General features: G+C 38.5%; 1 protein-coding gene across 1 annotated transcript in view; it reads right to left on the bottom strand.

Moving 5' to 3' along the window:
- Positions 1–4,522: 4,522 nt before the first annotated feature.
- LOC124554982 (phosphatidylinositol 3-kinase regulatory subunit alpha) overlaps positions 4,523–14,403 on the bottom strand; it is a 40,276-nt gene continuing 30,395 nt past the window's right edge. Inside the window, exons 4-10 of the mRNA XM_047128721.1 lie at positions 10,691–10,819; positions 8,407–8,614; positions 8,068–8,298; positions 7,607–7,883; positions 7,074–7,498; positions 6,741–6,989; positions 4,523–6,653 (exon numbers count right to left, since the gene is read on the bottom strand). Of these exons, the coding sequence (XP_046984677.1) occupies positions 6,398–6,653; positions 6,741–6,989; positions 7,074–7,498; positions 7,607–7,883; positions 8,068–8,298; positions 8,407–8,614; positions 10,691–10,819 (1,775 nt within the window). The 3' untranslated portion in view covers positions 4,523–6,397. The remainder of the gene's footprint in view (positions 6,654–6,740; positions 6,990–7,073; positions 7,499–7,606; positions 7,884–8,067; positions 8,299–8,406; positions 8,615–10,690; positions 10,820–14,403) is intronic.

Raw genomic sequence — 14,403 nt, 5'->3', positions numbered from 1 at the left:
AAATAAACTGAAATAGAACAGCAGAAATTAAACACATTTTAACTTTAGTTTATAGGAAAGAGAGCGGATGACACCACAAGGTTAAGAGAAAATTTTGAAAAGTGAAATTTGACTGATATTGTACATTAACGTATAAGTAGCATATATTTCTGCAGTTAAAAAAGTAATTAAATGGATAATTTAACTGATTAAAACCTGGTATGTAGGTAATTATGAGGAACATTTCCTGCCCAGCTATAGGATGGAGATCCATTTGACCACAGTAACAAAGTTTCTAAATCCTACGATTTCAGCCATCTTCAGTGACACGGATTGCTGCTCGTATTATGAGGCTGCTGCATTATAGCATCTGACATTTTCTGACCGGTTTCATGTATCATTATTAAAAAGGCCTTCACACCTCACTATAGGATAAAAAACATTATCTTGCACACATTAATGAAGATATCCATCATTTTCCACACAGGTTGTCAAACTCCCCCATTTCCATTAGCAGTTACATAACAACAGTTCATAATTTTGTCATATTAGTTCCAATCAATTTATCTGGGCTTCACTATTACTTCCTAAAACACCATTAGACAATTTTTTCCATTATTTACCTACTGATGGTGTGTTAGTCTTTGAGAGCTTGTGCCACCATCCATATATGAAACAGATTACATGCTAAATATACTATAAAGTTTGAGGAATCACAATACACAACTACTTCACAACAATAAAATTAAGAAGATTGAAGAGCTACAAATTAAAACACACTTCAAGATATAAGAATGAAGCCTAAGCTGACACAGTAGTATTCTGTTTGAAAACTAATGAGTATTTTTATGATAGTACGAGTCTGCATTGTCAAATCAGTAACAATATATCCACCATTTCGTAGAACAAACTCAGTATCACACCAGAGCAATTAATAGAAAACACACAGACTTTAACAATATTCAAACAGCAATACCCCAGGTATTGCTCACCAACTCCTCCCTTAAATATTTGGTTGGGGGAGGAGGGAGGGATGGAGGGGGTTAAGCCATTTCAGAAATGTCAAACACTTGACTGCCCACATACATATCATTACTGAGAAATATTTTGATGAAAAAACTTTACTTTCATGTCAGTTTTTATTTATATCATAAATCTATTTCATACATTCTGTAAAAAAAAGCGATAGGATTCAGTCTGCAGGCCAATGTTATTGTATGTTTCTTATTACTTCTTCTAAAAACTTTCTATTAATAATACTTGTATTTTTTAAAGCTAGCCAATTGAATGCCACCACTGGCTTGAGCACTTAGGAAATTTGTGTTTTACTTACTCATACAGAATGTGCAACAAGTACTAAGTGTGGGTTTTTAATTGTATATTAGAGTGTGCAGACTACTAGGTCAGATAAAAATATACTATACTGATTTTTTTGGTAACTTTTTTAATTCATGCTGCAATTTTATGCAGTATAAAGTGATTTCATCCGTATGAAATCATCAGCTAGTTGCTGCATTTGCCTTTTGTCATCAGAATTTTCATACAGTTGTCAACAGATGGTAGTGTGATATGCATACAGGATGGGCAAGATCTGCACAGCACAAAATATTGTTGTTCACACATTTTGCATATTGTGTGGACATCCAATTAAAACATGTACTATTACAACTAGTGCTTGCTATACACTGTAGCTGTTACACCATTGTAAGTCTGCAGCTGAATGACCAACACATGGCTGCCACAGCACAAAAATAAAATTAACATTTCCTACATACAGCAAGAAGCTCTGAAAATACGTTTTTACTTTGATTTCAATTTGCTCCACTGTCTGATATTCACGAAACAGATTATAAAATATTTTCACTTGGTACAATTAATACAAGATTAATTAACATCAGTCTACAGATCGAGACATGGAAATTGCCTAAATACCTCAGAATCTTATTTTCACCCATTATCCCGTGTGGGTATGATTTCTGTACAGTACAGAACATATAAAATGGGTAAGGTTGAGACTGTCAGTGAACACACCAATTGAACCAAGCAATGATTATGAAATTGATTTTGTAATATTGGTATATTCAGATGGGAGGGAGAAGTGTTATGTAACTTTCTTCTCATAATTAGTCCTGCATGCTAAGTATGAAAGATGTACTGTCCACTGACCAGTTAGGCAATTTGGATAAGGTTACCAAATTATTTTGTGAGCTGATCACACAGTTACACCCCAACAGTATCGGTAGTACAAGAGAGTTTTTTTTCAATCCCCACAATGACCGCCACTACCCATTATGACCAAGTGGGGGCAAGTGCAGTTACTTTCATTGTTTCACATCTTCAACAACTATGGTGCTCATTGTCCACACAAAATCAAACATCATTTGGTTTTCTATTTTTAACTTCGATGTCTGTTTTTTTTCTGTTCTGTGCTTCTTACATTTCATTTGTGCTTCCTGTATTTACCTCTATTCTGCTCTCAGTGCTTGGCATCTTTTACCAATGTCACCATAGGTTTACAATGCATATTGTGCACAAAAATTTTAATGAAGACTGTGATATCTAAAACTGTCAGCACCCCCCCCCCCCCCCCCCCCACCGCCAATCCACACCTCACTGTCATTCTTTTTGCCATATTGGTCTTCAATGACCAGTCATAGTGTTTTCCAAAGAGTACATAATTTTAACTGTATTGTATGTGCTAAAATTGAAGAAAGCACCTAATTTATATTCTTACATTTCCCACAATTTTATTTAGATTCTGATGTTGTGATGAATACAGTAAACATTGTCTCCTACAGTGTACCAAATTTCACCAGACATTTCATGTTTAAAGTTAGTCCTTCCAGTTATAGTAACAAGATGGTTTTAGAGTACAGGGAAATGTTTATTAAATGCACAAAACCACACATGTATACGATATGTGCATAGATACCCTCACAATTTAGAGTCAATATTATACTGTCTGTCAATGTAACTGCCCATTCCTGAAAATGGTAACACCACACAAAATTATTGAAGAACGTTTTACATGAGAATAAGTGATGCACTCTCATAAGAAACATTTTAGTGTGTGTTTTGACAGATCTCATTCTCAATTCAACTCCACTACTCGAGCACACCTGGTGAGTGTAGGAGTATTAGTTTAAAGTCTATGCAACTGTGAAAGAGAGAATGCATTACTAGGACAACAGTCAATCTACTTCAAGTAAAAGATAATTTCTTATTGCTCAGTATGGGTGGCTGAGATTGTCATTACTGACAACAGACGGGCAAATGATAAGTGGTAAACATCATAAACCCCACTGTAACAAGATAACAAAATGTTGCCATAATAGTTCGGTTCAACAAGTTTTGGAGAAATATTCAGGGTGTTGAGAATAAATTGGAGTATTGGACCAGTCTATACATATAACTTCAAACCCCATCCACTGCAATGTTCTGTCATAAGTTTTGTTATATAATTCAGTATTGTAATATAGTAATCAGAAGGAAGTTTTAAAGAAATCCTGTATAGCAAAGTTCATTAAACATGAATTACAACCAGTAGAAACCAATAATCAACTTGATGTCGGTGGCCTTAATAATTTGTGTCAAACAACATAATTGTTCATAATGAAATGTTGACACAATAAAACCATTCATCAATCTGAACAATGCAGGAGTACCTCATGCTTGCCTGTATGATAATGGTAAAATTAAAAACCAAGGAACTTATGGTATGTTATGCACTGTACCATACATATATTTTCCCCACAAACTATCTGAGAAAGGAATGAGACACAATAAAACTTATACAGAAGATACGATTATCCCTTACATACGAGACAACCTGACTGGCAATCAAATGACAACGTCTTGCACAAACAATGTAAAATGGCATTAAATGGCAATGACTGAAGTCAACAGTTACCGAGAGCTCATTTAAAGGTTAGAAACTTTGAATACTGGTGATTCATTGATAAAAATATGTGCATTCTTCAATAGGTTGCATTATTTTATCTTGAAATTCCTTTAGTGTAAATAATAAAGAACACTATAATCGACACCTGTGCTTCTTTAAGATTTTTCTTACACTGCAGCTATGAGAGACAACTGAATTTGAAAATACTTCATGTGCCAATTGTAAATGGTGTCAGTGTCATCACAAGATAATATTGTACCAGTACACAAATACCAACACACAAAACATTATCTCTAAAACATACTTTGCTCAGTACCAAACTGAAATCAACATTGTACCAAAATTTGTCCCATTTTTCCCCTACTGTTCTCTGTCAGTGTATAATTTGTAGGATATAACTCAGTTTTTGCAGACTGGCATTAGATTGAATATAAGTGTAGAGTAACAGCATATATGACAGCCAGACAACATAATAGTACGATTTATTATTATACTTTATTTTCTCTGTCATGTACTAAAGAGGCACAGCTGGGGCTGGTGGAGTGGGGGGGGGGGGGGAGGTGTTTTCAGGCAATGTGAAGTATCAGTAATATTTAGTACATGTAATATGTAGAAGAAATAAAAGAAAACAAACATCAGTTGTTATTTCTTCACAGCTAGTTTAATTGAACTGTGAAACATAGTAACATTCCTGTAGTGGGTATTCTAATGCTTGAACAGTTAGAGATCTGGTTGAGACATCAAAAACAGCAAAACTTGAATTGTTTGCACCACCAACAGAATGGGAAATATAAGAAATGTAAGAAAAATATTGTCTAATATAAAGCATAAATGATTAGACGAACTATTCCACTATAATTTATGGAAGAATTAAAAGATACTTAACTGGAATGGAGACCAGCTGTGGATGATGTGCAGCAAGAATGCAAATTTAGGTATACATAAATCATTTACAATTCAACAGATTATTAGAATTACAATAATTATTGTGAGTATTGTGAATGGGTGCAACAGGAAGACAAAATAACAAATATCTCACACTTAGTGGACAATACCATATATTGACATTAAGATTTTAATAATTTGGAAACATCTGATATTTTTATGGTTTCAAAAAAAAAAAAAAAAAAAAAAAAAAAAAAGAAAGAGGAGCAAGCAAGCACCAAAGTTCTTTAATGTACAATCTGGCAACGACCAAATTATGATTTACCAAATGATATTTCTGCACATTCATACTAAAACAAACTGAAATCTAGTTTATTCACCATCCTTAATGTAATATCTTCATGGTTTTATAGGTCGTTTATGGGCATTATAGAATCATTCCAAAGTTTTGGCTCACCTATCAGCCCTGTATAAATTTATACTGTGCATCACATTAGCATATGGTTTTAAAGCACATTACTTGGTTTTCTCTGGCTATGTTGGCTAGAACCAATTAGTTTATAATAATCTCTTCTCTCTCAGCCAAAAATTGGAAAAAATGCTTATATTGCAGTGGCCTGTACTTACATAGAGCAGGATCAACTCAGGTTGCAGAAAATGTGGACACCAATCACTCTAAACTCTTAAATGATAGAACAAAATATATCACTCTATTGACCAAGTTTCATTTACAGAGCAATTGTGATGTTTGTTTCAGTATGACCAGTGATAAGAGTAAGAGTTATGGATGATGAATATATTACAGTAAGCTCTGGTTCTAAGACATCACAAATTTAAATTACATCTTAATGAGGTCTGGCAGATTTATGGAGCACAGCTTTAAAGCATTCATAAAAGCTTTAAAGCACATAGCCAATTTCATACCTCGCATAACTGGAAATACAGAATTTGACTCTTTTCATTCTTCAGTTTCCTGTTAATAGTCACAACACACAAACTCTTACAGAATAACTATAAAACACATTTCTTTTCTGTTAAGGTAGCATGATATACAGAAATGTGTTTAAATATGAGACAAAGCCTAAAGATTTTTCATCAAATTTTGCCAACTCTTACATACAGAATCTGCAAGTCCTTGCCAATATTTTCAATAGCACACACACATTTCTTTGGTTATCATTCACAAGATCACTGCCAAAATACACTTACTTCAATAGACCCCAAATCGATAGTAAATAAATATTTAAAATACTAATCTTGTACAAAAACATCACAAAGTATGGCTATAAATGTCCGGTACAATCCTAGAGTAAAATCTGTACACAGGAATGTCCATTTATCAGTCTCAAAGGTAAAGAATGGAGTCACAAGAAACACAGCACATGTAATTACTGAAAGCAATGTTTCCTGTTTTGTCTTCTGGAAACTGACATTTTAAAAGTACCAAGTACACACATCATGCTTCTTCAGTCAGTCACTTCCACACACACCTATTTTGGTAACACAAAACAACAATTCTTCATATTTATATTTGCCGATGCATGTACGGCTTTTTTCCTTTTTGTACATTGACATATTTTCTGGCACATAGTTCATATCACAGTCAGCAGTGTCATGGAACAGTCTGAATTCTCATCGTGGCTGTGAATATACATAACCAGAACTCGAGCTGCTGTTTTCCGAAGCCGTCTGGTTTGGTTGAGTGGGTCCAGAGGCAAACACAGGGTAGGCTAATGTTGTCTTCAGAGCATCATTGTGCTCCTCTAAAGAGTTCTGAGCATAATGGAGCACCAATAGTTTCAGTGATTCGTAAATGTTGTACGGTTCAGCAAATCCGTACCCACGCTCAGTCTTATAAATTATGCAGTGATTTGTTGTGCCTTTGCACCTGCAAAATGACAGATTATCTTCAGTGGCAGTTATGACATAAAAGATAAATTTAAGCTACATTTATGGGCAAATAAAACCGACTTACGTTATGGAAAGGGCATACTGCCCTGTGCGGCTCGGCCGAACAAGGAACGTTCCATCTGGCCGCCCTTTCAACAGCTGCTCTGCATCATCACGTGAACAGTCACGCAAAAGCCAGGTACTCTCATCTTGATGAGGCAAAGACTCAAGATCACCATCTATCTCGATCTGCCCTAGTCCTGACGATGTTCCAGCTTCATCTGATAATATATTTTTTATCTGGTGGGGCTTAACTCCATGGGCATTTAGCCACCTGAGAAAACACAAATTACACACTTTAGTAATTATTTCACATTCACATCTTCTCAATATGCAGTCAGGTCTTCATTTCACTTACTTCAAGTGACGTTGTTCCTGCCTACGAAGCTGAATTATTTCAGCTTTCAGAGAATTCATCTCCCTATCCAAGCTGCGACTATAAGCAACTTGTTGCTTCATATTGTCATCGAGTTGTTTCTTACTCTCTATGAGTGACTTTAATCTCTGTTTTAAAATTTCGGAATTAGCAAGAAGAGACTTAATTTCATGAGGTTGCGCTTCTTTTTGGAATCTTTCTTGCAGTTTAATCTGTTCTTCAAACATCGATATAGCTTCCGCAAATGCTTCCTGAGCTTGTACTTTTAACTGTATTTCTTGATTTGTTCGAATGAAGTCATCTGAAAGAACTTCATATTTTTTCGTTGTCACAGAATATTCCCTGTATATTTCCCTCAGTTTCTGAGCCACCTTCTGAACATCAGTTGTACTTGATATTTCGTCTTCCTGTAACATAGTGAAACCTTCAATCAGCAAATTATTTTACACTAAAAAATAACAGACAAAAGGCTAATGTTTTTTTTTTTCTTTATCAGTAAAGCATGAAACAAATACCTGCTGAAATTTGGAGGCAGGATACTGCAACTTGATGTCTAGTGTGGCATTATATTGAGCAAGAGAAACATTCCGATAAAAATTAACCAGTTCCACAACAGAGGAAAATTTGAAAGGCTCTGAGAAACCATATTTTCCATTTCGATGGCTGATTTTAATCAACTTGCTTGTACCATCCTTCCGCAATGTCAGAGTGTATTCACCACCTTTGCTGGATGCATTTCGTACAAGAAATGTCCCATCGGGTGTATCCTTGAGTATTTCATTCACCTCCTCCCTGAAGAAAGTAAGGAAAATGTAGGCCAAAAATAAAAGTAATAAGATGAAAACTTTTGAAGAAATAAATAATTTTTGACATATTAATGTAAGAGTTAACTGCACAGTTGTACAATATCTACACTAGAGTGTAGCACACATTCAAAATGAACTCCAGTTTTATCATGCAACAACCACTTGCATACCTTGTAATATCACCCCAGTACCATTCCGCTTCTTGGAGGCTTGGAGGAGAATCTGAGACAGTTTTCTCCTTCTCTGTCTCCAGTTCCACAGCCGGAAGATGGGGTCTTGAAACCTTCCTTGGAGGGAGTGTTGGTGCAGATGCAAATTCTGGCAGTTTCTCCCCCCATTTCCCGTTTAGCAGTAACAGTTCCATAATACGTATATGAGACTCTGTGTTGTAAACAACTTGTCTGAAATAACAAGAGTAAATAACGTAATCAAAATTAACACAATACATATACACACACAAAACCTTTTCTCTAGGCCAAATAATTGTATAACTGCAATTTTTTAATTACATTATCCTTTCCCACGGCGGACGCAGGAAGATATGACACAAGACCTGAATTAACACTGTAGGTGGCTCCCTGAATCCTCTTGCATGCTGCATTTGACAGAGTCTACAGAAATGTGCCATCAGGAAATTTAAAGTTGCCTTGTGATGTTCTGGTAGTTCAGCTGCAAGGTGACAAAGAGTTGCAGCACACTGTTCATCACTCCTGATTCCTGTAAGCAGACAGTTAAAATAAAACACATTACAAAAAATTCTTTATTCACCAAGAATTTCGTACTTGTTCTTACAGTTTAGTAAACACAGATCTACAACAAACATTCTTTTCCTGCTATCATCTCCAGTACAAGATTTGGGCCTTCTTCACAAGACAAATGATTTTCTGAATCCAAATAATTTGCTAAAATACTATAAATTTGAATGCACATCACACAGTTATTGCATTTATAATACACAATTCTACAGGAGAGCTCCAAATCAATCCCAGGGCATAAAAAAGGTGTCGTCCATTTCTGTGCGAGGTAGTACTGGTCCAAACTAGAAGAAAAGTTCCTTTCATGATGTGCCTAGAAACCAATACGTATTGAGGTGTAGTCCATTGAAGATCCGTTACTCGTATTTTATTTACAGATGAGGCAGGATTCACATGAGATGGCATTGTAAATTACCATAATAAGCACATGTGAGCAGATCAAATCCTGGAGGTGAGGGATCAGGATCACTTCAGAATCATTGTATGGGCAGGAATTGTCAGTGACAGCTCAAAGGGCCACCTATTTTACCTAACAGATTAACAGGTGCTGCATATCACTGATTTTTGCACAATGAATTACCAGTGCTATTGATTACCATTACCCTTAAATAAAGACAACCAATGTGGTTTACTAATTTTCCACAGATCACGTGACAGGACCTCACTGTCACATTTCATGTGCGATGCTTGTTAAGATGATACAGTAATGTGGCCTCCCCGTTCATCAGACCTGAATCCATTGGATTTCTGGCTATGTGGAAATTTAAAGGCACTGGTGTGTGTCCAGTCTGCTGGCAATGTGTGATCAATGCATCTGACTATTCAAAAGGAGCCACGTGTATTTGAAAGACTGCACAATTCAGTGTGAAGAAGGACTGAAGGGTGTGTGACGATGTGTGGCAACCACATGCAGCACTGCTTATAGTGTATGTAACAGACACATAGAAATGAAGTGACAGATTGGCCCATATCTCAACAGGTATTGGGTTTCTGGACGTTTAAACATAGGCTCTGTACTCCTAGTTTTGACAAATACTACCTCCTGTAGGAATACGACACACCCAAGAACCTAGAAAGCAGTGTATATGCTAGGAAAGCCTCAGATCACATGTGACAATTTGTTTAAATCACAATGTATACTTTAATGTCATTATATCTACAAAACTCATTCTTAATGTTATGCATAATAAATTATGTTAGGTGCAGCACACTTTTAAGATCAAACTGAGATATTTACACAAATGATGTCCACTTAATCTATTATGTCATTGGTGAAGAGAGAAAAACTGGGAAGTTCCCAAGATTTTACTACATGAAAATTGGGTCTTAATTTAAAACCATGATACTTACATCCTCTATTATTTACTATTATTGCTAATAACACAAACATTATTATACAAATCAAAAATCTAATAAGTGATTTTTTAAACTAATTTTAAATTGGAAAGTTATGCTCATCACAATTTTCCCCTCAAATTTGGTCAAACGCACAATTTAGTCAATGTTACAGAATGTGTTTTACAACAGGTTTGATACATCATTTAAACAAGTGTATTATCATCATTTTAGCCATAATGGCTAAAGGCTTCTGCAAATGTCGGGTTGATACAAAAGCAGAAATTTACAGTGAACATTACAAACACTTACAAAAACACATAAATGATTATCTGCTAAGAAGCTAACAAAAAAGTTAGATGCCCAGAGTACAACATTTCCTACTTTTTGTGTTTCATAAAATTAGCTGAAACAGAAATGTCAGGATTTTAACTTGTGTGAAATCTGATTACAGCAATTAATAGGATTCTGATCTGAATGTAGCCTACACGGTTATAGCAAATATGCACTTGCATAATTTTTCCTCCACCAATGTGGAACCAAGACCAGATATACTTATGTAACCATGCTGACGTTCAACAGTAACACCGTCACATTGAGTATTCCTATTTGGAATGAATTAATGTATAATAAACATGCTTATGCACATCTGATAATGAACATGTTGCTCAACTGGACATCAGATTTTAGATAAAGTACTTACGGGATGCTTCCAGAAATCTGTCATACCACTGGACAGGTATAATAGGATCTGGAAGTTCTCTAAGAAACTTTTTCAAGATGCTTGCAATGCAGTTTGGTTCATACGATGACCAATCCACACCATGGATATCTGGAGAAAAGAATAATGCCTTCTGAAATGAAGTACAGAACATAACATTTAAGAACTACATTTTACCAATTTTGTGTGTGTGTGTGTGTGTGTGTGTGTGTGTGTGTGTGTGTGTGTGTGTGTGTGTGATAATAAGTAAACTTAAAGTTTTCTGTGCACAAAAAGAGAGGCAAAACACACCGAAAGCCACACATGGGAGAATTCTGAACACATTGTCATGAGTAAAATTACATTTAGACTGGTATACAAAGGAAGGCAATATCACTTAATTACTCATGTTGTGTTTTTATTTGTTTTTCTTTTTTTTTTTCTTCAAACACTCTCCTGTGTAGTCACAATTTTACAAGTAATATGGGAGTTCGGCAGTCTTTTGCGAGAGTAAAAAATTTTATTTGGACTACACATTGGTTAGTTGGATTGGAGAAGGGACCAAACTACGCGGTCATCTGTCCCTCCCACCTTGGAATAACTAAAACCAACAAAACCTCACACTAAGAGGGAACTATAACGGCCATAAAATTACAAATTATTGACAGAGAAGGAAGGAAGAAGGTGGAAGAAGAGAGGAGAGAAAGAAAGTGACTAATCACAAGGGCATGAAGGAAGAAGCACAGGTAGACAAGATAGACACTCAAGATAAAACAGACTCCATAAATAAAGGAGTGGGAAGGCAGAGGGTGGGGGTGAACCACCAAGCCCAGTCGAAGCCAGTCCAATCGGGGCAAAGGGGGGAGCAAGACGGCCTGCCATCCCCTCCACCCACTGATAAGGTTGAAGGTCCCACCCTTAAATAAAGCAATAAAAACCTCCATCACAAAAAAAACGTAAAACTAGTTCAGTCGCTGAGCCATTGTCAGGGGTAGCGATTCAGGAAAGCTAAAAATCTGTCGCAGGGCATCTAAGCCGGGACAGTCCAGTAAGAGGTGAACCACGGTCAACATTGATCTACAACAGAGAGGGGTGGGGGGTCCCCTCACGATGGAGGAGATAACCATGAATCAGCCAAGTATGGCCGATGCATAGCCAGCAAAGGACAACAGAGGCTTTACGAGAGGCTCATAAGGAGCACTGCCACATAGTTGTAGAATCCTTTATCACCCTGTACTTGTTCGGCGAAGAAAGAGTGTGCCATTCTGCATTCCAAAGTCCGAAAACCTGATGACATAATGTCAAGTGAAGGTCTCTTTCCGGAATGTCAATGGTTAGTAACTAATTTAGCCAGTCGATCGGCAAGTTCATTGCCAGGGATCCAGACATGGCCTGGGATACAAATGAAAACCACTAGGCATCGACATTGATCAAGGAGAGAAAGGGAGTCCTAGATAGCTATGACCAATGTGTGGTGAGGGAAGCACTGGCCGATAGCAAACTGCTCAAGGAGTCACTACAGATAGTGAAGGACAGTCCTGAGCAGAAGCAGACGTGGTCCAGTGTGTGCAATATGGCTACAAAATCTGTAGTAAAAACACCACAGAAATCTGGCAAGGAACGAAGTTCCATGTGTCTCGCATAGGTGTAAGCATAACCAGTGTGACCAGCAACCATGGAGCCATCAGTATAAATCACTTCTGAACCCTGGAATGAACTGAGGAGGCAGTAGAATTGGTGGCGAAGGGCCTCCAGAGGAACAGAGTCCTTTGAATTGATGGAGAGATCAAGACAGAGCTGTGGCCGAGAGACACACCACGGAGGGGTACATGCGTGAGCAGAGAAAAGAGGCAGTAAAGGGTAGTGCTGGAGTTCAGAAAAGAGCGACTGAATGTGGGCAGCTATGGTAAGCCCACATCGTAGCCGCCGTCACGGGAGGTTGATCTCCGTGTCTGGATAAAGGAGACCATAATTAGGGTGCTTTGAGGTGCAGCAAATGTGGAGCGCATGAGGTATCAATTGTTGTTGGTGCAAGACTCGCAGCGGTGGAATCCCCGCCTCTGCGAGAGGGCTAATCACGTGGTTAGTCCAGAAGGCAACAGTCGCAAGTCATACCCCACAATGGTGGATGGGGTCTAGTATCTGCAATATCGAAGGTGACACAGAACCATACACAGGACTCCCGTAGTCTAAACAAGACTGGACCAGCGCTTTGTACAATCACAGGAGAATAGAGCAGTCTGCACCCCTGGTGGTATTGCACAGACATCTAAGAACACTGAGATGTAACCAGCACATCCTCCTCAGCTGGCAAAGATGAGGGAGCCATGTCAACTGGGCATCAAAGACCAGACCCAAGAAGCGATGGGTGCCCACCACCTCGAGGGATTGGTCATCGAGGAACAGGTCCGGATGGGGTGGACTGTACGGTGAAGGCAGAAATGCATGACACATGACTTGCCACCGAAAACTGAAAGCCATGGGAGAGAGCCCAAGATTGCACCCGGTAGATTGCCCCTGTAGACGCCATTCTGCAGCGCCCATGACAGAGGAAGCAAAATAGATATAAAAAATCATCAGCATACAAAGAGTGGCACACTTTTGGCCCAGCAGCTGCCACCAGCCCATTAATGGCGATGAGAAAAAGAGGGACGCTCAGCAGGGAACCCTTGGGATCCCATTTTCTTGCTGATGAGAAGTGCTGTACGAGGAACCAACTTGGACCCGGAAAGATAAAAACAGGTAGAGCGCCATGAAGGCCCCATTTGTGAAGGGTGGTGAGGATGTGGTGGTGCCAGGTGGTGTCGCAGGCTTTATGCAGGTCAAAGAAGACTGCAACAAAGTGTTGCTGAGGGGCAAAAGCTGACCGGATAGCAGACTCCAGGTAGACAAAGTTATCCGCTGTAGAGTGGCCACAGCAAAAACCACCTTGAGTCGATGACAAAAGGTCACAGGATTCAAGGATCAAAAACAGGTGCCGACTCAGCAGGCATTCAAGGAGCTTGCAGAGGGTGTTGGTAAGGCTAATTGGACAATAGCTATCCAACTGAAGAGGGGGCTTCCCAGGCTTTAACACCGGAATAACAATGCTTTCCTGTCACTGGATAGGAAAGACCCCCTCACTCCACAGGCAGTTGAAAAGGGTCAGTATACGATGGTGGCCAGCCACCGATAAGTGTTTGAGCATTTGGTTGTGTATCCAATCTGGTCCAGGAGCCGTGTCGGGACAAAGGGCGAGGGCACTGGCGAATTCCCACTCGCTAAATGGGGCATTATAAGGCTCCAAGCAGTGAGAAACGAAAGAAAAAGGTAGTCACCCAGAGCACTCTTTCAGGAGGAGGAACATGGGCAGATAGTGAGTAGATGCAGATGCTTGGGCAAAGTGCTGAGCGAAATGCTCTGCGACAAAGTCCGGATGGGTAAGGACAACACCACGCGCAGAAATTCCTGCAATGTTGGTGGGAAGACAATGGCCAAAAATTCGCCTGAGTTTTACCCAGACTTGTGAAGAGGGGGTGTGTGGTCCTATGGTAGCCACATATCATTCCCAGCAAATCCATTTCTGAAATTTGATGATGTAATCGGGCCATTTAAAGACCAGAAGGTGAGCAGTAGAAGGGTGCCGCTTGAAGCATTGAACAGCACGGCAGCAGTCTTTCATGGCCACAGCAATTTCCGACGGTGCGAACCCGAGGAAAAAGGGATGGATGAAACAG

Source organism: Schistocerca americana, chromosome X (genome assembly GCF_021461395.2).
Source record: "Schistocerca americana isolate TAMUIC-IGC-003095 chromosome X, iqSchAmer2.1, whole genome shotgun sequence".
Classification (NCBI taxonomy): Eukaryota; Metazoa; Arthropoda; class Insecta; order Orthoptera; family Acrididae; genus Schistocerca; species Schistocerca americana.
The sequence above is the reverse complement of the archived record's forward strand: the minus strand, read 5'-3'. Positions and strand labels throughout refer to the sequence as shown.